The following is a 23,047-nucleotide window of genomic DNA, read 5'->3' as shown; positions in this document are numbered from 1 at the left end:
ATCCATAACCTGAGCGGAAACCAGATTGCATTGCAGAGAGAATACTTTTGACGTCAAGAAAGCCAGTCAGTTGATTAGTGACATGTTTTTCCAACCTTTTTGATAAACAGAGCAAAATAGAAATAGGCCTATAACAGCTTGATCTCCATCTTTAAATAAAGGACGAACCGTGGCTGCCTTCCAAGCAATGGGAACCTCCCCGGAGAGGCAGGTTAAAAAGATAGGCTTGGTGATTTATAGGGGCAGCAACCTTAAAGAAGAAAGGGTCTAAACCATCTGACTCAGATGCTTTTTTGGGGTCAAGTTTAAGGAGCTCCTTTGGCACCTCGGACTCAGTGACCACCTGCAGGGAGAAACTTTGAAGCGGGGCAGGGGAAAAAAGAGCATTGTGGCTAATCATATTATAAGGGATGGGAAATGTTGGATGGGCAAGGAGGCATGGCTGAGTCAAATAGGAATCCTTGACTTAATGAAGTGGTGATTTAAAAAGCTCAACCATGTGCTTCTTGTCAGTAACAACCACGTCATCAACTGTAAGGGACATGGGCAGCTGTGAGGATTCTCCATTCTCCAGTACTTTAACCGTTTTCCAGAACTTCTTGGGGTAAGCCTTCAGATAGCTACTTTAAGGAGCAGTTCTCTAACTTTGGCCATCCGGATAACCTAAGTGCACGTATTTCTCATTTGCCTGAATGAGAGCCAGTCAGTCTGAGAATGTGTGTGCCGAGCATTTCACTAAATGCAATTCTTGAGGTGGAGTAACTCTGCAAGATCACAGTCCAACCAGGGGCTGAACCTGTTTTTAATACACATTTTCTCTATGGGGTGTGTTTCTTAACTTGTTATGGCTGCAATCCCGCTAACGGGATCGATATGACAACTACCAGTGAAAATAGAGGGCGCCAAATTCAAACCACAAATCTCCTAATTACAATTCCTAAAACATGCATGTGTTTTATATCATTTTAAAGTTAATATTGTTCGTAATTCCACCAAAGTATCCGATTTCAAATATGCTTTTCAGTAAAAGCACTACAAACTTATTTTAGGTCTCCACCAAACCACAATAAGCACAGCCATTTTCCAGCTAAATATAGCATTCACAAAAAGCAGAAATAGAGAGAAAAATAATCACTAACCTTGAATAATCTTCTTCAGATGACACTCATAGGACTTCATGTTACACAACACATGCATGTTTTGTTTGATAAAGTTCATATTTATATTTTAAAAAAAATCTGAGTCTACATTGACGTATTAGATTCACTAGTTCCAAAAACATCAAGTGATTTTGCATAGCCACATCGTTTCAACAGAAATACTCATCATAAATGTAGATGATAATACAAGTTATACACATGGAATTATAGATATACCTCTCCTTAATGCAACCGCTGTGTCAGATTTCAAAAAAAGTTTAAGGAAAAAGCAATGCATGCAATAATCTGAGACGGAGCTCAGAACAGTAGCCAAATTAGCCTCCATGTTGGAGTCAACAGAAACCAGAAAATACATGATAAATGTTTACTTACCTTTGAACTTGAGCATATGTTTAAATAATTTGCTTTTTATTTTACTAGGCTGATGGTGCCTGCATCTGATGGTCAGTCTCAGCGGAGGGAGAGAGCAGAGGGTCGACTGAGGGTCTTCTCTCTACATCCCTCCGCTCTCCCTTTCCTCCACTGACACTGACCAAAAAGGGACACCTTCTTCCAGCTGATGGCGAAACTCGAGTCGCACCGCATTATTTCTGCCTCATGCACAAACTCATGTTACTCCTATGAACAGAGAAAGGGAAATATTCCTAGATATTAAAAAAGACCCAAGCCGCTAATAATAACAACAATAACCCAAGCCTATAGATACACTTTCCTACTCATTCATTACTGCTGCACTGCTTGTTGTAGAGCTGAGTGGAAATAGGAGGAACGCGCATTTCATGGCTTATAAAAGTGTTGAATAGAAAGTGTTGACAGTGCTTAGTAAGAACATGAACGCACTCATAAAAACAGCAGCTCTTTGCTGTATTCGTTGAGTCTCTCTCTCTAGTCATGGTTTTACATGTTTTGAAATCTCACAGTATCAATTTTGTGTTACTGCAGACTCGGTCATCTGAGCAATCTGATTGGCCAGCAGTGGCATAGGCACTTGATTTCCTTTCCAGGCCCACCGTGAAGGCAGAGTCCGTACCTTCAGACACACCAAACCGCAACAGTTTGCCTACCCGATGCCCAGGGCAGCTGAATTGGCTGCAACTACTATCCCCCCAAAAAATAGGAACACAAGGCTTTATCGTTTTTTACAGAAATGTTTGGCAATCAAATAGAAATGCCTTGGAGATTGGCATGTCGATTGCAATCGACCGGTTGGTGACCACTGCTTTAGGACTTGGTCAGGTGGTTTAAGTCCCAGTTTAGGTCACCTAGCAGGACAAATTCAGACTTAGTGTAAGGGGCCAGGAGAGACCTTAGGGCAGGTAAGGTACAGGCTGGGGCTGATGGAGGATGATAACACTCAGCAGCAGTCGACAAAGAGCCATTTGAAAGTTGAATGCTTAAAACTAGAAAAACAAATTGTTTGGGGACAGACTTGGTTTGAGACATCTTAGCACTGAAGGCGATCCTTGGTAATGATTACCACGCCCCTATCTTAGGAAGATCTGTTTTGACGAAAAAGGTTATAACCAGAAAGGTTAACAGTATTCCAAACAGTCTTTCTTAACCATGTCTCAGTAATGACCAACTCAATTGATCCATTTTAGGTAATAAGCTTCTCGTGTTAACGTGCAGAAAACCCAGGCTTTTACGAGAGCAGAAATCAGCATAAGTCAGAATTGGGGCTAGCAACAGTAGATGGGCCAGGGTGTACATATACATTTCCAGATACCAGATGTCATCAACAGTAATACAATCAAGGCACTGCAGAGGACAGGGAGAGCTCTGCAGTGTTGATTTATGACATTTCAATGTGTATTAGCTGGCACAAGATCATAGTGTACAGCAATTTCATCAGGTAACACGAAAACAAAGCTGGCGAGAGATGGTTAGAAAAGGATGGGAGGCCAAAAGTCTGTGTAACCAATTGGCATTGTTGAATTTGATTATCACAATGGCAAGCTAGTACTGATGGTTTGGTTAGCTAAACTAGCAATTCTGCTTGGTTACCAGAGCAACTACTGTAGCTATCTAGTAAACTTGCAAACTACTTCAGTGGATGTTGAACACATTTCTAGTGTCAAATCTGTTAAATCATAGCCATGGTATGAAACGAATAAGCAACTCGGGCAACTCTTTATCCATTCTCTTGAAAAAAAATGCAACCTTGTGGAAGGTCAACACAGCTTCCACATCATAGCCCCTCATTGATTATCCCTTACGTATTGCGTATATTTATTACAGCATTCTGTGAATTGTGCATTGTGGAAACATTTTGTGAGGGGAAAGAATTGTTTGCTCATTAACATATTTTGAGACTTGCCTTGCTATATACTGAATGTACAAAACATTAGGAACACGTTCCTAATATTTAGTTGCAACCCCTTTTGCCCTCCGAACAGCCTCAATTCGGTGGGGCATGGACTCTACAAGGTGTCAAAACGTTCCGCAGGGATGCGGGCCCATGTTGACTCCCAGCCTTCCCACAGTTATGTCAAGTTGGCTGAATGTCCTTCAGGTGGTGAACCATATGTAACAAACACGGGAAACTGTTGAGCATGAAAAATCAGCAGTGTTGCAGTGAGTGACACACTCAAAACGGTGCGCCTGGCAGTTACTGTTCAAAGGCAATTAAATGTTTTGTGTTGCCCACTCACCCTCTGAACGGCACACATACACAATCCGTGTCTCACTTGTACTAAAAATCTTTATTTAACCAATCTCTTCCCCTTCATCTAAACTGATTAAATTGAACAAGTGACATCAATAAGGGATCATAGTTTTCATCTGGATTCACTTGGTCAGTGTATGTCATGGAAAGAGCAGCTGTTCCTAATGTTTTGTACACTCAGTGTAATTGTTGCACCCTTTATTGATAATGCTGTACCAATTGAACTGATATGTGGCAGTAGTTTTGTAACAAAGTAATGTTTATTGGCTACAGATCATAATGACAGTGGGTGTTAATCCTCCAATGGTTCAATATTAAGCAGTGTCCTTTTGATCGGTTTTACCCTGTAATCACGGCCAGTTTGGAAGCCTTTGTTTAGGCCTTTGGAGTCGCAAGTGATATAAAACAACAAATATGAATAAAGATGCTGTAATGTACAAATACCTAGCAACCAACGAGCTTGCACTAATACCATGTAATTACAGTAAAGTATTGTGCCAAAATGATTACAGTAGCATTACTGTAATCATTACAGTGGCATTTATTTTTCTTACAGTATAGGCTAACTTCAGTGTAACTTCATCATTTAGCTGCATTTTACAGTAACTTACAGGAAGCTGGTGATAAGTTCATGTTTATATTATAGTAACATACTTTGCATTTGCCAGAGATGAGCAAAAACACATCCAAAAGGTATCTCATTACAAATACAGGATATTTAACTATAACAGTCCCAGTAACGGTTACGGAAACATTTTACTTGCTATGACTGTGATATGTGTTTTTATAAACCTTCGATGAATGCAGTGACAACAGTGTCTGCTAAATTACCAAAATGTAAATTAACTTATTTGGGATAGGTGGGGGGCACTAGCGACCTCGATAACATCCGGTGAAATTGCAGAGCGCGAAATTCAAAATACAAATATCGTAATATTAAACATTCATGAACATACAATTGTCTTACATCGTTTAAAAGCTTAACTCTTTGTTAATCCAACCGCGTCGGCAGATTATAAAAATACGTTGTGGTGAACGCATACCATGCGATTATCTGAGGACAGCGCCCCACACACAAAAGCATTAAAAACATTTTCCAAACCAGCAGAGGTGTCACAAAAGTCAGAAATGGCGACAAAATAAATTGCTTACCTTTGAAGAACTTCCTCTGCTTGCACTCCCAAGGGTCCCAGCTACACAACAAATTGTCGTTTTGTTCGATAAAGTCCTTCTTTATATCCCCAAAAAGTCAGTTTAGTTGGAGCGTTTGATTCAGTAACCCACTCGTTCAACATGCATACAAAGGAATCCCAAAAGTTACCAATAAACTTAATCCAAACAAGTCAAACAACGTTTCTAATCAATCCGCAGGTACCCTAATATGTAAAGAAACTATAACATTTAAGACGGAATGTAGTATGTTCAATTCTGGAGATAAATAACGAAGTGCGAGCCCTCATCCACACACACCAGAAGACTTCAGTCCAAAATGAGAGGACCATGAAACTACAATTACTAAGTCATTTTTCAAAAAACAACCCTGAAATCCTTTCTAAAGACTGCTGAACTCTAGTGGAAGCCATAGGAACTGCAATCCGGGAGGTATTCCTTTGAATCTACCATAAACAAGCATTTGAATGGGCTGTGACCTCAAAATAAAATTCTAGATGGATTCTCATCGGGGTTTTGCCTGCCATAGCAGTTATGTTATACTCACAGACATGATTTTAACAGTTTTAGAAACTTCAGTGTTTTCTATCCAATACTGCCATATGCATATCCTAGCTTCTGGGCCTAAGTAACAGGCAGTTTGCTTTGGGCAGGTCATTCATCCGAATTTCCGAATACTGCCCCCTAGCCCTAAAAAGTTAAAAATTAGCATTTGGAAAGCATACTGCTGGGTATTATTCTAATAAGCGCCGCCCTCAAACTATTTGTATTTTGATCCAAATTTGAACTTGTTTGGGTAGGAGGTCTTTAGAATAATACCCAGCAGGTTTCTTTGCCAGCTAAATGTTTTACATTTTGGTAATTTAGAAGACACTCTTATTCAGAGTGATTTACAGTCAGTGTATTAAACTAATGCTAACAATAATATACCACATTCATAGCAAGTAAAAAATGTATGTTACCATTTCAGAGAATGTTGTAACTTCCAAGTATATATTAGTATTAGAAAAAAAATGTGATATACATATATTTGAGCTAAACTCAAAAAATAGGCTCATTAAAACTTCTTATGGCTGAGATCCCGTTAACGGGATCGACTTGACAACAGCCAGTGAAAGTGCAGGGCGCCAAATTCAATCAACAGAAATCTCATAATTAAAATTCCTCAAACATACACATTTTTACACCATTTTAAAGATACAATTGTTATTAATCCCATCACAGTGTCCGATTTCAAAAATTATTTACGACGAAAGCACACCAAATGATTATGTTAGGTCCGTACCTAGTCACAGAAAAACACAGCCATTTTTCCAGCCAAAGAGAGGAGTCACAAATAGCAAAAATAGAGAAAGTGAATCACTAACCTTTGATCTTCATCAGATGACACTCATAGGACTTCATGTTACACAATACATGTATGTTTTGTTTGATAAAGTTCATATTTATATCCAAAAATCTCAGTTTACATTGGCGCGTTACGTTCAATAATGTTTTGCTTCCAAAACATCCTGTGATTTTGCAGAGAGCCACATCAATTTACAGAAATACTCATAATAAACATTGATAAAAGATACACGTTTTATGCATGGAACTTTAGATAAACTTCTGCTTAATTCAACCGCTGTGTCAGATTTTAAAAAAGCTTTACGGAAAAAGCACACCATGCAATAATCTGAGTACGGCGCTCAGACACAAAAAAAGCTATACAGGTACCCGCCATGTTGTGGAAGTCAGAAATAGCATTATTAATATTCACTTTGATTATCTTCATCAGAATGCACTCCCAGGAATCCCAGTTCCACAAATGTTTGTTTTGTTCGATAAAGTCCATCATTTATGTCCAAATACCTCCTTTCTGGTCGCGCGTTTAGTTCCCAAATTCCCGACACGCAGGCCAGACTAAAAGTCATGAAGTTCTGTTTCAGTTCGTAGAAACATGTCAAACGATGTATAGAATCAATCTTTAGGATGTTTTTAACATAAATCTTCAATCATGTTTCAACCGGAGAATTCCTTTGTCTTTAGAAATGCAATGGAACGCAGCTAACTCTCACGGGCGCACGCGAGACTGAGCTCATGACACTCTGCCTAACCTCTTACTCAATCAGCTCTCATTCTCTCCTCCTTCACAGTAGAAGCCTCAAATAAGGTTCTAAAGACTGTTGACATCTAGTGGAAGCCCTGGGAAGTGCAATCGGACCCCATAGACACTATATTGGATAGGCAAAGAGTTAAACTACAAACCTCATATTTCCCACTTCCTGGTTGGATTTTTTCTCAGGTTTTTGTCTGCCATGTGAGTTCTGTTATACTCAGACATCAATCAAACAGTTTTAGAAACTGCAGAGTGTTTTCTATCCAAATCTTCTAATAATATGCATATCTTAGCTTCTGGGCCTGAGTAGCAGGCAGTTTGCTGTGGTCACCTTATTCATCTAAGCTACTCGACACTGCCCCCCAGCCATAAGAAGTTCCGGCCAGTGAAATGCAAATAACAAAATATTAGGTATGAATAAAAGTATGGAAATACCTATATCAAATACATGTAACAGAAATACTGCTTGACTTTGGCACTAGCTACCTTTGCCTATAAAACTGCAACAGTTTACTAACTACTGTGCTTCCAGTAATGCACGGTAAATTTGTGTCACAGTAAAGGTCCCGTAAATCTACAGTCATTTAATGGCTTCTGTGCAGCCAGTATTTTACCGTACATTTACAGTAACATACTGGATACTGTGCTTCCAGTAATTTACTATCAAACTACAGGATTTTTTTTCTTTACAGTGTACTGTACATATACAACTGTCTATATACACAACTATGAACAAACTACTACTGTTTACATTCACAAATGTAACTGGTTTCAAGATACTTTCAATGCTAAAAAACTAGATTATGCTAAAGTGTTTCTAGGGCAGAATCGCACGTTAGTCAGATCAGGGTCAAACACTTTCTTTTTCAACCACGTTGACGTTATTCCTGTCAAGTTTAGTAATGATAATCTACAAAAAAATGTAACTGTCCCCAAACTTTCAAAGTGAACAGGCATATATGAGAATCCTGTAAATATCCAGAGTAGCTTGGTAAATATTGAGTCTACTGTGGAGATGTAGTTTAGTCTAGGTCTGGGCCACTCAGGACACATCAGGGCCCAAGCGTGGTGGGGCACACAGCTGTGTGATGACCGGATGACTGGGCTGGAGAGGGGTCCAAGGTAAAAACCTATTCAACACAGTAATTTTGATTCAGCTACTCAGTTCAAGTGGTTCTCTGTTGCTGTGTTCACTTCTCTGAGAGCACAGAATGAACATTGAACACAAAAAAAGATTTTATTATTACTTGATATTCATTGTAAAAATAATTGGGATCTATGGGTGTAATGGGTCAACTGGAAATACAGATTACAATTCTTGCAGACTGACTCATGAGCTGACTCATCATCAACCAGTAACAGAGAAAAACACACTAATGTCCTTCTCAATTAGACTGAATATCATCACAGGGGACGCACAGAGTTTCCACACATTTTATTCTACTCTTCCTTTTCTTTCTCTTTTTTATCTGTGCCAGCCGAACTAAACTCACCTCATGCTGAGAGTAAATTAAATTATTTTAGTGCTGCTGTGGGAAAGATAGTGTTGCTGAGTTGGGACAGCCAAGAGAGGAAGTCTAACTGTGAAGATGGCTAATGTTTTGGCAGAGAGGAGTAGACAGATGTCATTAGGCTGTATATTCCTATCAGGGTGATGGGTATTTTACTAAAAGGTTTCAACATAAGCCTAATTAACAGTCTACAGACGCAGAGAAGGGATAGTCCGGCGTACCATTTTGATGTGGCTTTGACATCACCATTCGCGGTCAACGCACAGCCCAATCACGCACCTCTCCAAAATTCCCAACCAACACGGCATACACGTTTTGGACTCTGATAGATGCTTAAGGCCTAAGGCCTCATACACACTCACATTTTTTTTTAAACAAACAATATATAAGGCCCAAGAATACTTCAATCTATTTAGTACAGGCTGAACTGCATTAACAACAAATACGGAATGTAATATGACATATTTTGGGGAATGATCCTCGGGTTCCAGATGCTGATGACAGGTAGCCGTTTGCTGGACTGCTGGCATCAACTCCCCCGCTGGGAGACAGGATGTCTTATGACGGGCCTTTAGGTTATTATAGCTGGTGACTGTGCGGAGGTGGAAGGTTGTCGGTAACTTTTTCTGTAACACGCAAGTGAGAGAACATGAAATATAATTACATCCCAAGATTTACGCCCATTGGTTGAGAGAGAGAGAAAGGTGTTGATTGTAAAGTGTGTACCAATAGGTTAATAAACAGCAAGCGTGAGGAATGTGCGTTATTGTGCCGTGCTCATAGGCTAAAAAGTTGAATGGCATTCCGCACATAGCTAAATATAAGGAGAACAAACAAGAACAAACAAGATGCTATGCTGATTATGATACGCTTGTACAGTATACAGTCCCACTATGCCTGTAGTTTCTTATTCTATGTGAGTTATGTTATGCTTACTGGATAAAGTTAAGCTAGCGTTCAGGTTAGCCTTACTGATTTGATCCTTTGTAAACTACATTAATGTAAGGCCCTTTAAAGAGTGCAGGTTGGTTGTTGTTGCCTACTAGGTCACCAAGAGTGGACGAGGGCGGTATTACGCTGAGTGGTATAGAAAAACAACACCAAAGGAAGCTAGTGTTCCTAGCCAGCGTTGTGGATTCTCTGCTCTGTTTGAAAGCATGTATTAGGGTGGTTGATGCTCAAGATAGTGTGTGCTCTGATTCACACACATAACTGTCATACAGTTCAATAATCAGACATTTTTACAGTTCACTTATCAAGAGATATTTAGGACGAAAACACATACTTATTCTCAGCATGCTCCTCATGGTTGACAGCCCATGCAGCAGCAGAATCATCCACAAGTGGCAATGCAAGCATGAAGATTCTGCAAAATGCAGAAATATAGTGTTTTCAAGGTTTAATTAAACACTGCTTGTGAGACTCCACTCTCCACTCAAACAAAACAACAAAAAAATGTATGCTCACCCCCAGTGCCTCAATTAGACTATAACATCAATTATAGCTAGAAGTTTGCAGAGCCTGCCATATCCCTCTCAGACGCCCCCACATAAGAAATTCAGAGGACATTTCTTCTTTGCTGGGGATCTGCCAGACGGGGCTAATTTCGATGCCTATTTTTCTCAGCTTTGGCTTTTCCTTTTTATAAGGAGTGTATGAGTCTATAAGAAAATCCCTGAGATAAAAGTGTAAAGTCTTCATCCCTCCCTCGCCCCCCCCCTTCCCACATTTGTCATTTGTATCTCTTTCTCTATTCATGTCTCCCCTCTCTCTGTCTCTCTCACACACCCACATGCACTCTCTCATTCCATCTCTCCCCAACTCTCTCCCTCTAGCCCTCTTTCTCTCCATTTTTCTATCCATTTATCCCTTAATCGCTTCCTATGAAGCCCGATAGATGGTTAATAAGGCACTACAGGTACATCAACAAATCAATGACATCTTCAATTCTGTCACATGCACAGTCCACCCTTAAAGGTGTCTGATGTTGTGATTGTTTGTTTATTGGTTGGCTGGCTGGATGGTTGTTTTACCTTTGAGGCCCACCGTGGTGTGCTCAGCATACCCACTAATCAGGGCCCTGTTGAGGTGTCTGCTTTCTTGCCTATCTGAAAATCATGCCGACGTTCAGATGTGTGGTTTTGCTAAATCAGTTCCACAGGAAACACATGCATGCTCTGCAATGATGTCTGTCAGTCTGCTTTCCAAAGTCTTAAGTTGCCTTAATCGGAACACATTATTAATGTAGCTTTCAAGACAACAGCTTGTTTAATTGATCCCTGGTTCATATCTGGTTTCATACCACTGGAATAAATGAGAGATTAAAGGTATATTCCTAACCTGCAGGAAATATATTAATCTCTTTACAAGCAATGGTAATTGAACCTGGTCCCCCATAGTTTTTTTCTTAACTGATGAGATGTTTCATGTTGTTCCAACCCTTCCTTTCCAACCATTTTCTTTCATTCTAGCGGTAGGCTACTAGACTAGTCTCACAGCCTACAAACTAAAAAAAAATGCTGGGTTAAAAACAAGCCAGCATTGGTGACGTGACTTGCAATAATCTGATGTCTGTAGTTTATTGAATCAACTATGTTTAATTGTTACCCAATTAAATTAGTAATGTAACAATTAACTCATTAGGAATTTGGGGCACCACGGAAGAAGTTGTTTATAGAGTGACCATCTCCCAAATTAAATAAAAGATATATATAAACACATTACACACACACACAGTTGAAGTCAGAAGTTTACATACACTTAGGTTGGAGTCATTAAAACTCATTTTTCAACCACTCCACACATTTCTTGTTAACATACTATAGTTTTGGCAAGTCTGTTAGGACATCTACTTTGTGCGTGACACAAATAATTATTCCAACAATTGTTTACAGACAGATTATTTAATTTATAATTCACTGTATCACAATTCCAGTGGGTCAGAGTTTTACATACACTTAGTTGACTGTGCCTTTAAAAAGCTTGTAAAATTCCAGAAATTATGTCATGGCTTTAGAAGCTTCTGATAGGCTAATTGACTTCATTGGAGTCAATTGGAAGTGTACCTGTGATTGTATTTCAAGGCCTGCCTTCAAACTCAGTGCCTCTTTGCTTGACATCATGGGGAAATCAAAAGGAATCAACCAAGACCTCAGAAAAAAATTGTAGACCTCCACAAGTCTGGTTCATCCTTGGGAGCGATTTCCAAATGCCTGAAGGTACCACGTTCATCTGTACAAACAATAGTACACAAGTATAAACACCATGGGACCACGCAGCCGTCATACTGCTCAGGAAGGAGACGTGTTCTGTCTCCTAGAGATGAACATATTTTGGTGTGAAAAGTGCAACTCAATCCCAGGACAACAGCAAAGGACCTTGTGAAGATGCTGGAGGAAACCGGTACAAAAGTATCTATCTCCACAGTAAAACGAGTCCTATATCAACATAGCCTGAAATGCCGCTCAGCAAGGAAGAAGACACTGCTCCAAAACTGCCATAAAAAAGCCAGACTATGGTTTGCAACTGCACATAAGGACAAAGATCGTACTTTTTGGAGAAATGTCCTCTGGTCTGATGAAACAAAAATAGAACTGTTTGGCCATAATGACCATCGTTATGTTTGGAGGATAAAGGTGGATGCTTGCAAGCCGAAGAACACCATCCCAACCGTGAAGCATGTGGGTGGCAGCATCATGTTGTGGGGGTGCTTTGCTGCAGGAGCGACTGGTGCACTTCACAAAATAGATGGCATCATGAGGTAGAAAAATTGTGGCTATATTGAAGCAAAATCTCAAGACATCAGTCAGGAAGTTAAAGCTTGCTTGCAAATAGGTCTTCCAAATGGACACTGACCCCAAGCATACTTCCAAAGTTGTGGCAAAATGGCTTAAGGACAACTAATTCAAGGTATTGGAGTGGCCATCACAAAGCCCTGACCTCAATCCTATAGAAAATGTGTAGGGCAGAATTGAAAAAGTGTGTGCAAGCATGGAGGCCTACAAACCTGACACCAGCTCTGTCAGGAGGAATGGGCCAAAATTCAAGCTTGTGGAAGACTACCTGAAACATTTGACCCAAGTTAAACAATTTAAAGGCAATGCTACCAAACACCAATTAACCATAAACCCATATCGGTCTCATTCTTCTCATTGAACGTCACTAACTTCTTGATTCTGCAAGAATCCCAGCCTTTTCTGATTATTCAGTGCTGCAAAAAATGATTTCATTTTTTATTTACAAACTAACTAAATAATTACACCGAATACAAATACACACTTACATGAGACAAAAGTCCCTAGTGGACTGTTTGTTAAGGAATGTCATGTGTTTACGTGTAAATGTCCATCTCTCTTAAACCAATCCATCCTTCTATGGGAAAGGCTCGTTGGGTGTAAGGCTCTGGTTGTCCAGCAGGGGTCACAGTATCCTTCTTACAGTGGCTTGTGAAAGTATTTAGCCCCTTGGCATTTTTCCTATTTTGTTGCCTTACAACCTGAAATTACATTTTTTGGGGGGGTTGTATCATTTTATTTACACAACATGCCTACCACTTTGAAGATGCAAAATATTTTTATTGTGAAACAAACAAGAAATAAAACAAAAAAACAGAATTTGAGCGTGCATAACTATTCACCCCCCAAAGTCAATACTTTGTAGAGCCACCTTTTGCAGCAATTAGAGCTGCAAGTCTCTTGGGGTATGTCTCTATAAGCTTGGTAAATCTAACCAATAGGATTTTTGCCCATTCTTCTAGGCAAAACTGCTCCAGCTCCTTCAAGTTGGATGGGTTCCGCTGGTGTACAGCAATCTTCAAGTCATACCACAGATTCTCAATTGGATTGAGGTCTGGGCTTTGACTTGGCCATTCCAAGACATTTTAATGTTTCCCCTTAAACCAGTTGAGTGTTTCTTTAGCATTATGCTTAGGGTCATTGTCCTGCTGGAAGGTGAACCTCTGGCCCAGTCTCAAATCCCTAGAAGACTGAAACAGGTTTCCCTCAAGAATTTCCCTGTATTTATTGCCATTCCATCATTCCATCAATTCGGACCAGTTTCCCAGTCCCTGCCGATGAAAAACATCCCCGCAGCAAGATACTGCCACCACCGGAGATTACCCTCCCGCCTTCAAATTTAAGACGGTGTTAAGGTGTCAAAACCATCACACCCCCTCTTCCCCTCTTCTGTGGTTGTTGTCAGCTATTTACCAAGCTGATCTGAGGCCTTGGATCCTCGACCAGGAGAGTCATGACACTGTAGTGGACAGATTATTTTTGGCCACCCGTGAGAGAAATGTCATTCCGGTTGATCATTTCTGTTGTATAGGCAACAAATGTTAAGGTTTAACACTGGCAATTTTGTAGTACCAGTATGTGTCTACAACAGACTGTGTCAAATGAGGTGCTCTACTTGCATTAGCGTAACCATCAAACACATAAACTGATACACTTTCACTGAAGGTTGGTATAAAATACACATATTTGACTGTGTCCCCAAATTTGCTAATGAGCCCCACCAGTACACCATCCCACCTATCAAAGCACAGTGACGATCATAGTTTATATTTGTAATATTGTGTAAAAAAATTGATTTGATGTGTACCTTCTTTTTTTTACACCAGGTAAAAACACTGTTCCCAAACCATACCCTCATTTTATGAAATATATTATGAATAAGTATGAACCTGGTTGCACTGCAGAAGCATCTATGCACTCCCAACCAAGAGGTAGCAAGTTCAAAGAATTAATGTACAGTATACTCTACATCAAGTGTCCTTGAGTACTGCTAGTTTTACTTTGATGTTACATTGGTGATAATTTGATAATTATTTACTTGATTCTGTGCAGCTTTGAGGAAAGTGTAGAAATGCATTCTTACCAATAAGCGTGTGGCTATATCTGTTTCACACACAGATATGGTGGTGTAGCTTTGGGGGTGGGCAATTCCAGTCCTGAAGGGCCTGATTGCTGTCACAGTTTTTACCCAGCTCCAGCTAACACACCTGACTCCAATAATCACCTAATCACGATCTTCAGTTTAGAATGCAATTTTATTAATCAGCTGTGTTTGCTAGGGATGGAGAAAAAGTGTGACACCAAGCAGGCCCTCAAGAACTGGAGTTGCCCACCCCTGCGTGGGTAGCAGGACATTTCAGGTTGCTACTGATCAAAAGGTTAAGATTTCAAATCCCATTTAAGGCTTAGTCCCAAGTGTGGTCACAGTACAATATTTTTTACACTAATTGAAATCAGAGTACATTAGCATACTGTCATTTTATAGATATAACACAATCAAGTTGTATGCAGTTTATTTAACTTGTTTTTTTTGCAAGTTTAGGCAAAGTGCAGAAATGTATTCTTGCCAGTCTCCATTATGTCCATAAACCTAGTGGCACAACAGGAACTTCAGATAGCCAGTAATAAATATCTTAAGTGAGGTTTTGTCTGAAGTAATTAACATACAGCAGCATACTGTACTTTAACATTAACACTTGCTTTTAGCTGTGAAAATACAGTAACTAGTTGTAGATTTACCATATTTTCACTGCAACTAGAAATGGTCCAGGGGACCATAACACAATGTTTTAAGAACAGCAGTGGTGTAAAGTACTTAAGTAAGTCGTTTTTGGGGTATCTGTACTTTACTATTTATATTTTTGACAATGTTTACTTTTACTTCACTACATTCCTGAAGAAAATAGTGTGGTTTTTACTACATACATTTTCCCTGACAACCAAAAGTACTTGTTACTTTTTAAATTCTTAGCAGGACATCGAAATTGTCCAATTCACTCACTTATCAAGGGAACACCCCTGGTCATCCCTACTGCCAATGATCTGGTGGACTCACTAAACACAAATGTTTTTGTAAATTATGTCTGGGTGTTGGAGTGTGCCTCTGGCAATCCCTGGGTGACTTTTACTTTTACTTTAGTCATTCTATTAAGATATCTTTATTTTTACTCAAGTATGACAATTGGGTACTTTTTCCATCAATGTAAGTTATTCCTTTCAATGTAAAACATTCCAAATTACATTTGACACCTGGGTTTTCACATGCACTCAAATGTTGTCATGTGTAGTGTCATGGTACCACATAGTGAAATTGTTCCTCCCCAGGTTGTCACATTTACATCCTGAGATTGTGTTTTCACCACATGTGTTCACGTGTTGTCATGTGTTGTTTCATGTTATCACATGTTGCTTCACATGTTGCTTCTCTCATGACTCTCACTCCTGGGTGAGGATCAAAGATAGCCACCCCCCCTCCTCTCTCCCACCAGAGAGGAAGGGTGGAAGTTGTGGCGGTTTTATTACATAACTTTCTCTCCCTCTCCCTTGCCTTTGCAGTATTGAGAATGGAATGTGAGTGTTACAACAGAGACTTGCCAAAACTTTAACATCTAAAGATTGGACATTGTAACAATGTCTCTAACATAAAGAATGTGGGAAAAGGTTGGCGAAGATTGAAACAATAATCATGTCATATCATTTAGAATTTTGTGATGTCATTCTGGATGGTATAACAAGATAACTGTAACTCTGAAAGTAGAGACGTCCTAGTTTCCCGATTTACATCTAAATGTTGTAAAAGTTATATGGTTAAATATGAAACCATTTATGAAAAGATAGCAACGTGATTTAGCGTTCTAAATTAGAATTGTTTTTCATATAGGGTACCACATGAGGGAGGACGATGTCTTCTCTGTAACGCACAGCTTTGAGATCGCCTGCAATGACAACAAGCTCAGTCCGATGATGCTGGGACACACCGCCCCAGACCATGACAGACCCTCCACCTCCAAATCGACCCGGCTCCAGTATACAGGCCTCGGTGTAACGCTCAGTCCTTCTACGATAAACGCGAATCCGACCATCACCCCTGGAGAAACAAAGTGAAGAGCACGTTTTGCCAGTCCTGTCTGGTCTAGCGACGGTGGGTTTGTGCCCATAGGTGACGTTGTTGCCGGTGATGTCTGGTGAGGACCTGCCTTACAACAGGCCCTCAGTCCAGCCTCTCTCTGCCTATAGTGGACGGTGTGAGAGTTGACAGAGAGATTGTGCATTCCTGGTGTAACTTGGGCAGTTGTTATTGCCATCCTGTACCTATCCTGCAGGTGTGATATTCGGATGTACCAATCCTGTGCAGGTGTTGTTACACATGGTCTGCCACTGCGAGGACGATCAGCTGTCTGTCCTGTCTCCCTGTAGCGATGTCTTAGGCGTCTCACAGTACGGACATTGCAATTTATTGCCCTGGCCACATCGGCAGTCCTCATGCCTCCTTGCAGTATGCCTAAGGACGTTCACACAGATGAGCAGGGACCCTGGACGTCTTTCTTTTAGTGTTTTTCAGAGTACTTAGAAAGGCCTCTTTAGTGTCCTAAGTTTTCATAATTGTGACCTTAATTGCCTACCGTCTGTAAGCTGTAGTGTCTTAACGACCGTTCATTAATTGTTCATGGTTCATTGAACAAGCATGGGAAACAGTGTTTAATAAATCCCTCCCGTCGTGACCCAGGCCCTGCGTTTGGAGTGCTCCCCTCTGTGCTCGGGGACAGAGTGATGCAGACAGCCAGCCAGCACTAGCAAGATGTATGTTATTGTGTCTACTGTGAGTGGCGAGGTTGTGTTCGAAGGCTCCCCCTCTGTGCTCGGGGTCAGAGTGACCCAGCCAGCCACTAGCGAGGTGTATGTTATTGTGTCTACTGTGTGAGGCGGGGCTCCCCCTCCGTCCTGGGGTCACTCTGACCCCAGGAGTTCAGCGGTCCATGTAGAGCACATGGCTACACAAGCCCAGCGGTGCTCTGACAGGGGTGAACAGTAGGCACGGCTACACACGCCCGGACATGTCCCGCGGTGTGCAAGAGGGCAGCCAGCCAGCGGTGCATCAGGGGTGAACTGCACACGGCACACGGCTACACACTCCCAGTGGCGCGACAGGGGCGAACGCATGCCTCGTTGATTCACCTAGTCTCCCTTGTAAGCTGGCCGTAGAGACGATACCAATATTGTCAGCAACGCACAAAGTTGTCAGCTCCCCCGTGCCGTGTGCTCTTCCCCGCTGCTCAGTGGATCCAATCAGTGGACACAAGCCACCGCATTTCACCGCGGCGCAGGTCCTAGAACAGATCTTCTCCAGCGTCGATCAAGAAGACTACTCTGATTCCGAGGAGGAGGAAGAGGTTTCGCTGCTGATCCTAGTGGGCGTCTACAGGTCCTGAGGCGAGGCTGCGGCCAGCCTGTGGGACGCGGAGAGCAGCAGGACCATGTTCCGTGCTACCATGCCGCTCAAGGTCTTTCACAAGTACTCGAGGTGCAGACGGATGACTGCCCACTGGCCCCTGGTCATCTTCCACAACATCCTCGACGTGTCCTACAACGCCTTTGTCATATGGCGAGAGATCAAGCCTGACTGGATGCTTGGGAAGCGGAACAAGAGGAGGGTGTTCATGGAGCAGCTGGGAAAGGCACTTGTTTAGCCATTGATCCATAGAAGGCAGCATCTCCCCCGCACGGAAGCGGCGTCAGAGTGCTACGGCGGCTCGTGATCAACATCCTGAGGAGCCCATCCTACAGAGTGCTACGGCGGCTCGTGATCAACAACATAAGGTGCCCGGCCTCCACCCCGCTCGCTGCCCCAGCCACCGCGGCAAGTAAGGGGAAGAGGTGTCAGCTCTGCCCACCTAAGGACTCCAAGACACACACGGTGTGCTGCAGGTGTAGGAAATACATCTGTAGAGGCTGTTCACACGCATACTGTCACACTTGTGCCCATCGGGCGTTTAGCCAAGACGGGACAGGGTGACACGGGGTGTAATACGAGGACGACGGGAGGGTTTAAACCCTTTACAATGAAGATCTGTGAAGTTATTTAGACTTTTACGAATTATCTTTGAAAGACATGGTCCTGAAAAAGGGACATTTCTTTTTTTGCTGAGTTTAGTTCTGACAGTGCAGCATTATCTAACATGTAATCTAACAATTCCACAACTACCTAATACACCCAAATCTGGAGTAAAGGGTTGGAATAAGAATATATACATATAAATATATTGATGAGCGATGACAGAGCGGCATAGGCAAGATGCAATAGATGGTATAAAATACAATATATTCATATTGGATGAGTAATGCAAGATATGTAAACATTATTAGAGTGCCATTATTAAAGTGACTAGTGATCCATTTATTAACGTGGCCAGTGATTTCAAGTCTCTATTTAGGCAGCAGCCTCTCTGTGTTAGGGATGTCTGTTTAACAGTCTGATGGCCTTGAGATAGAAGCTGTTTTTCAGTCTCTCGGTCCCTGCTTCTGGATGGTAGCGGGGTGAACAGGCAGTGGCTCGGGTGGTTGTTGTCCTTGATGATCTTTTTGGCCCTCCTGTGACATTGGGTGATGTAGGTGTCCTGGAGGGCAGGTAGTTTGCCCCCTGGGGCTGCGTTGTTCACCCTCTGGAGAGTCTTGCAGTTGTGGGAGGTGCAGTTGTCATACCAGGCGGTGAAACAGCCCGACAGGATGCTCTCAATTGTGTGTCTGTAAAAGTTTGTGAAGGTTTTAGGTGACAAGCCACATTTCTTCAGCCTCCTGGGGTTGAATAGGCACTGGTGTGCCTTCACCACACAGTCTGTGTGGGTGGACCATTTCAGTTTGTCTGTGATGTGTCTGCCGAGGAACTTACCTTTCCTCTTTCTCCACTACTGTCCCGTCGATGTGGATAGGGGGGTGCTCCCTCTGCTGTTTCCTGAGGTCTACGATAATCTCCTTTGTTTTGTAGACGTTGAGTGAGAGGTTATTTTCCTGACACCACATTCCAAGGGCCCTCACCTCCTCCCTTTAGGCTGTCTGGTCGTCGTTGGTAATCAAGCCTACTACTGTTGTCGTCTGCAAACTTGACAATTGAGTTGGATCGTGAAGAGGGGGCTGAGCACAGGAGGGGGCTGAGCACGCACCCTTGTGAGGCCCCAGTGTTGAGGCCCGTCAGGAAGTCAAGAACCCAATTGCACAGGGCGTGGTTGAGACCCAGGGCCTCAAGCTTAATGATGAGCTTGGAGGCAATTGGCCTGCCATTGCACACATGAAATTCTAATGGCCAATACTTCACACGTTACTGAAAAAAATACTTCATTAGAATAAACATGAACATTTCTAATAAACATCAAAAACACTCCCAAAATGGGAGAAACCAAATAACGAGAGGTGCATAACCTGTGCCTAAAATCTTGAACTGAAAGGCAAGTGCAATGTTTACAGCGGTGGAGAGTAGAATAAGAAACGTTCATTTCTACATACAGTGCCTTGCGAAAGTATTCGGCCCCCTTGAACATTGCGACCTTTTGCCACATTTCAGGCTTCAAACATAAAGATATAAAACTGTATTTTTTTGTGAAGAATCAACAACAAGTGGGACACAATCATGAAGTGGAACGACATTTATTGGATATTTCAAACTTTTTTAACAAATCAAAAACTGAAAAATTGGGCGTGCAAAATTATTCAGCCCCCTTAAGTTAATACTTTGTAGCGCCACCATTTGCTGCGATTACAGCTGTAAGTCGCTTGGGGTATGTCTCTATCAGTTTTGCACATCGAGAGACTGAAATTTTTTCCCATTCCTCCTTGCAAAACAGCTCGAGCTCAGTAAGGTTGGATGGAGAGCATTTGTGAACAGCAGTTTTCAGTTCTTTCCACAGATTCTCGATTGAATTCAGGTCTGGACTTTGACTTGGCCATTCTAACACCTGGATATGTTTATTTTTGAACCATTCCATTGTAGATTTTGCTTTATGTTTTGGATCATTGTCTTGTTGAAGACAAATCTCCGTCCCAGTCTCAGGTCTTTTGCAGACTCCATCAGGTTTTCTTCCAGAATGGTCCTGTATTTGGCTCCATCCATCTTCCCATCAATTTTAACCATCTTCCCTGTCCCTGCTGAAGAAAAGCAGGCCCAAACCATGATGCTGCCACCACCATGTTTGACAGTGAGGATGGTGTGTTCAGCTGTGTTGCTTTTACGCCAAACATAACGTTTTGCATTGTTGCCAAAAAGTTCAATTTTGGTTTCATCTGACCAGAGCACCTTCTTCCACGTTTGGTGTCTCCCAGGTGGCTTGTGGCAAACTTTAAACGACACTTTTTATGGATATCTTTAAGAAATGGCTTTCTTCTTGCCACTCTTCCATAAAGGCCAGATTTGTGCAATATACGACTGATTGTTGTCCTATGGACAGAGTCTCCCACTTCAGCTGTAGATCTCTGCAGTTCATCCAGAGTGATCATGGGCCTCTTGGCTGCATCTCTGATCAGTCTTCTCCTTGTATGAGCTGAAAGTTTAGAGGGACGGCCAGGTCTTGGTAGATTTGCAGTGGTCTGATACTCCTTCCATTTCAATATTATCGCTTGCACAGTGCTCCTTGGGATGTTTAAAGCTTGGGAAATCTTTTTGTATCCAAATCCGGCTTTAAACTTCTTCACAACAGTATCTCGGACCTGCCTGGTGTGTTCCTTGTTCTTCATGATGCTCTCTGCGCTTTTGACGGACCTCTGAGACTATCACAGTGCAGGTGCATTTATACGGAGACTTGATTACACACAGGTGGATTGTATTTGTCATCATTAGTCATTTAGGTCAACATTGAATCATTCAGAGATCCTCACTGAACTTCTGGAGAGAGTTTGCTGCACTGAAAGTAAAGGGGCTGAATAATTTTGCACGCACAATTTTTCAGTTTTTGATTTGTTAAAAAAGTTTGAAATATCCAATAAATGTCGTTCCACTTCATGATTGTGTCCCACTTGTTGTTGATTCTTCACAAAAAAATACAGTTTTATATCTTTATGTTTGAAGCCTGAAATGTGGCAAAAGGTCGCAAAGTACAAGGGGGCCGAATACTTTCGCAAGGCACTGTAAATCAAATGATAAACAGACTCATGCATTTGTCCTTTTACATGTTATGAAGTTATAAAATGTAATATTTGATTGAACTAACGATAGCATGATTAGCAAGCAATGTGTGTCGCAAACAATTAGACCAAGTCTGTTTCTGTGGGGAGAAATGGAGGGGGACAGAAAGTTTGCTGCTGAAATGCATTTGTATTTGCATACTGTAGTGTACATACTGATTCCTGCATCCCTTCACACTGTAGTACACTAACTTCTGTATCTCCACAGGTAAGGCCTTTGAGATCACCTACGTGCGGCTCAAGTTCTACACCAGCCGACCAGAGAGCTTTGCCATCTACAAGCGGACAAATCAGGATGGACCATGGGTGCCCTACCAGTACTACAGCGCCTCCTGTAGCAAGACCTACCGGAAGAATGCCAAGGGATATATCCGCCCGGGTGACGACGAGAGGATGGCATTGTGCACAGACGAGTTCAGTGACATCTCCCCTTTGACTGGGGGCAACGTGGCCTTCTCTACTTTGGAGGGACGACCCAGCGCATATAACTTTGACCAGAGCGCCGTGCTGCAGGTGAGGATGTGTGTGCGTACAGTGAGGGGAAAGTATTTGATCCCCTGCTGATTTTGTATGTTTGCCCACTGACAAAGAAATGATCAGTCTATGATTTTAATGGTAAGTTTATTTGAAAAGTGAGAGATCCAAAAAAATGCATGTCAAAAATTATATAAATAGATTTGCATTTTAATGAGTGAAATAAGTATTTGACCCCTCTGCAAAACATGGTTTGCACACATCTCAGGAGGGATTTTGTCCCACTCCTCTTTGCAGGGTTTCGAGGCTGACGTTTGGCAATTCGAACCTTCAACTCCCTCCACAGATTTTCTATGGAAATAAGGTCTGGGGACTGGCTAGGCCACTCCAGGACCTTAAAGGTTGAGACCTAGTCTGCGTCTCTCACATGGGTAGGCAGACCATTGCAAAAAAATTTAGCTCTATAGGAGAAAGTCCTGCCTCCAGCTCTTTGCTTAGAAATTCTAGGAACAGTAAGGAGGCCTGCATCTTGTGACCGTAGTGTATATGTAGGTATGTACGTCAGGACCAAATCGGAAAGATGGGTAGGAGCGAGCCCATATAATGTTTTGTAGGTTATAAGTATCACCTTGAGTTCAGCCCTTGCCTTAACAGGAAGCCAGTGTAGCACTGGAATAATATGATACAATTTTGTGGTTCTAGTCTAGATTCTAGCAGCCGTGTATATCACTAACTGAAGTTTGTTTAGTGCTTTAATCGGGTAGCCGGAAACTAGAGCATTGCAGTAGTCTAACCTAGAAGTGACAAAAGCATGTGCAGTGTTACGTAAATGGAAAAAAGCTGTCCTTGAAACAGTCTTGATATGTTCGTCAAAAGAGAGATCAGGGTCCAGAGGAACGCCGAGGTCCTTCACAGTTTTTTTTTTTTATGACTGTACAACCATCAAGATTAATTGTCAGATTCAACAGAAGATCTTTGTTTCTTGGAACCTAGAACAAGCATCTTTG

The 23,047-nt window shown here is 41.7% G+C and overlaps 1 protein-coding gene across 2 annotated transcripts in view; it reads left to right on the top strand.

Moving 5' to 3' along the window:
* Positions 1-23,047, top strand: part of lamc3 (laminin, gamma 3) — a 250,542-nt gene that overhangs the window by 17,959 nt on the left and 209,536 nt on the right. For both annotated transcript variants that reach the window (XM_021590591.2, XM_021590589.2), the window contains one exon: positions 21,775-22,079. In XM_021590591.2, coding sequence (XP_021446266.2) covers positions 21,775-22,079 — 305 coding nt within the window. The remainder of the gene's footprint in view (positions 1-21,774; positions 22,080-23,047) is intronic.

This window comes from Oncorhynchus mykiss, chromosome Y (assembly GCF_013265735.2).
Source record: "Oncorhynchus mykiss isolate Arlee chromosome Y, USDA_OmykA_1.1, whole genome shotgun sequence".
NCBI classification, from domain to species: Eukaryota; Metazoa; Chordata; class Actinopteri; order Salmoniformes; family Salmonidae; genus Oncorhynchus; species Oncorhynchus mykiss.
The sequence above is the reverse complement of the archived record's forward strand: the minus strand, read 5'-3'. Positions and strand labels throughout refer to the sequence as shown.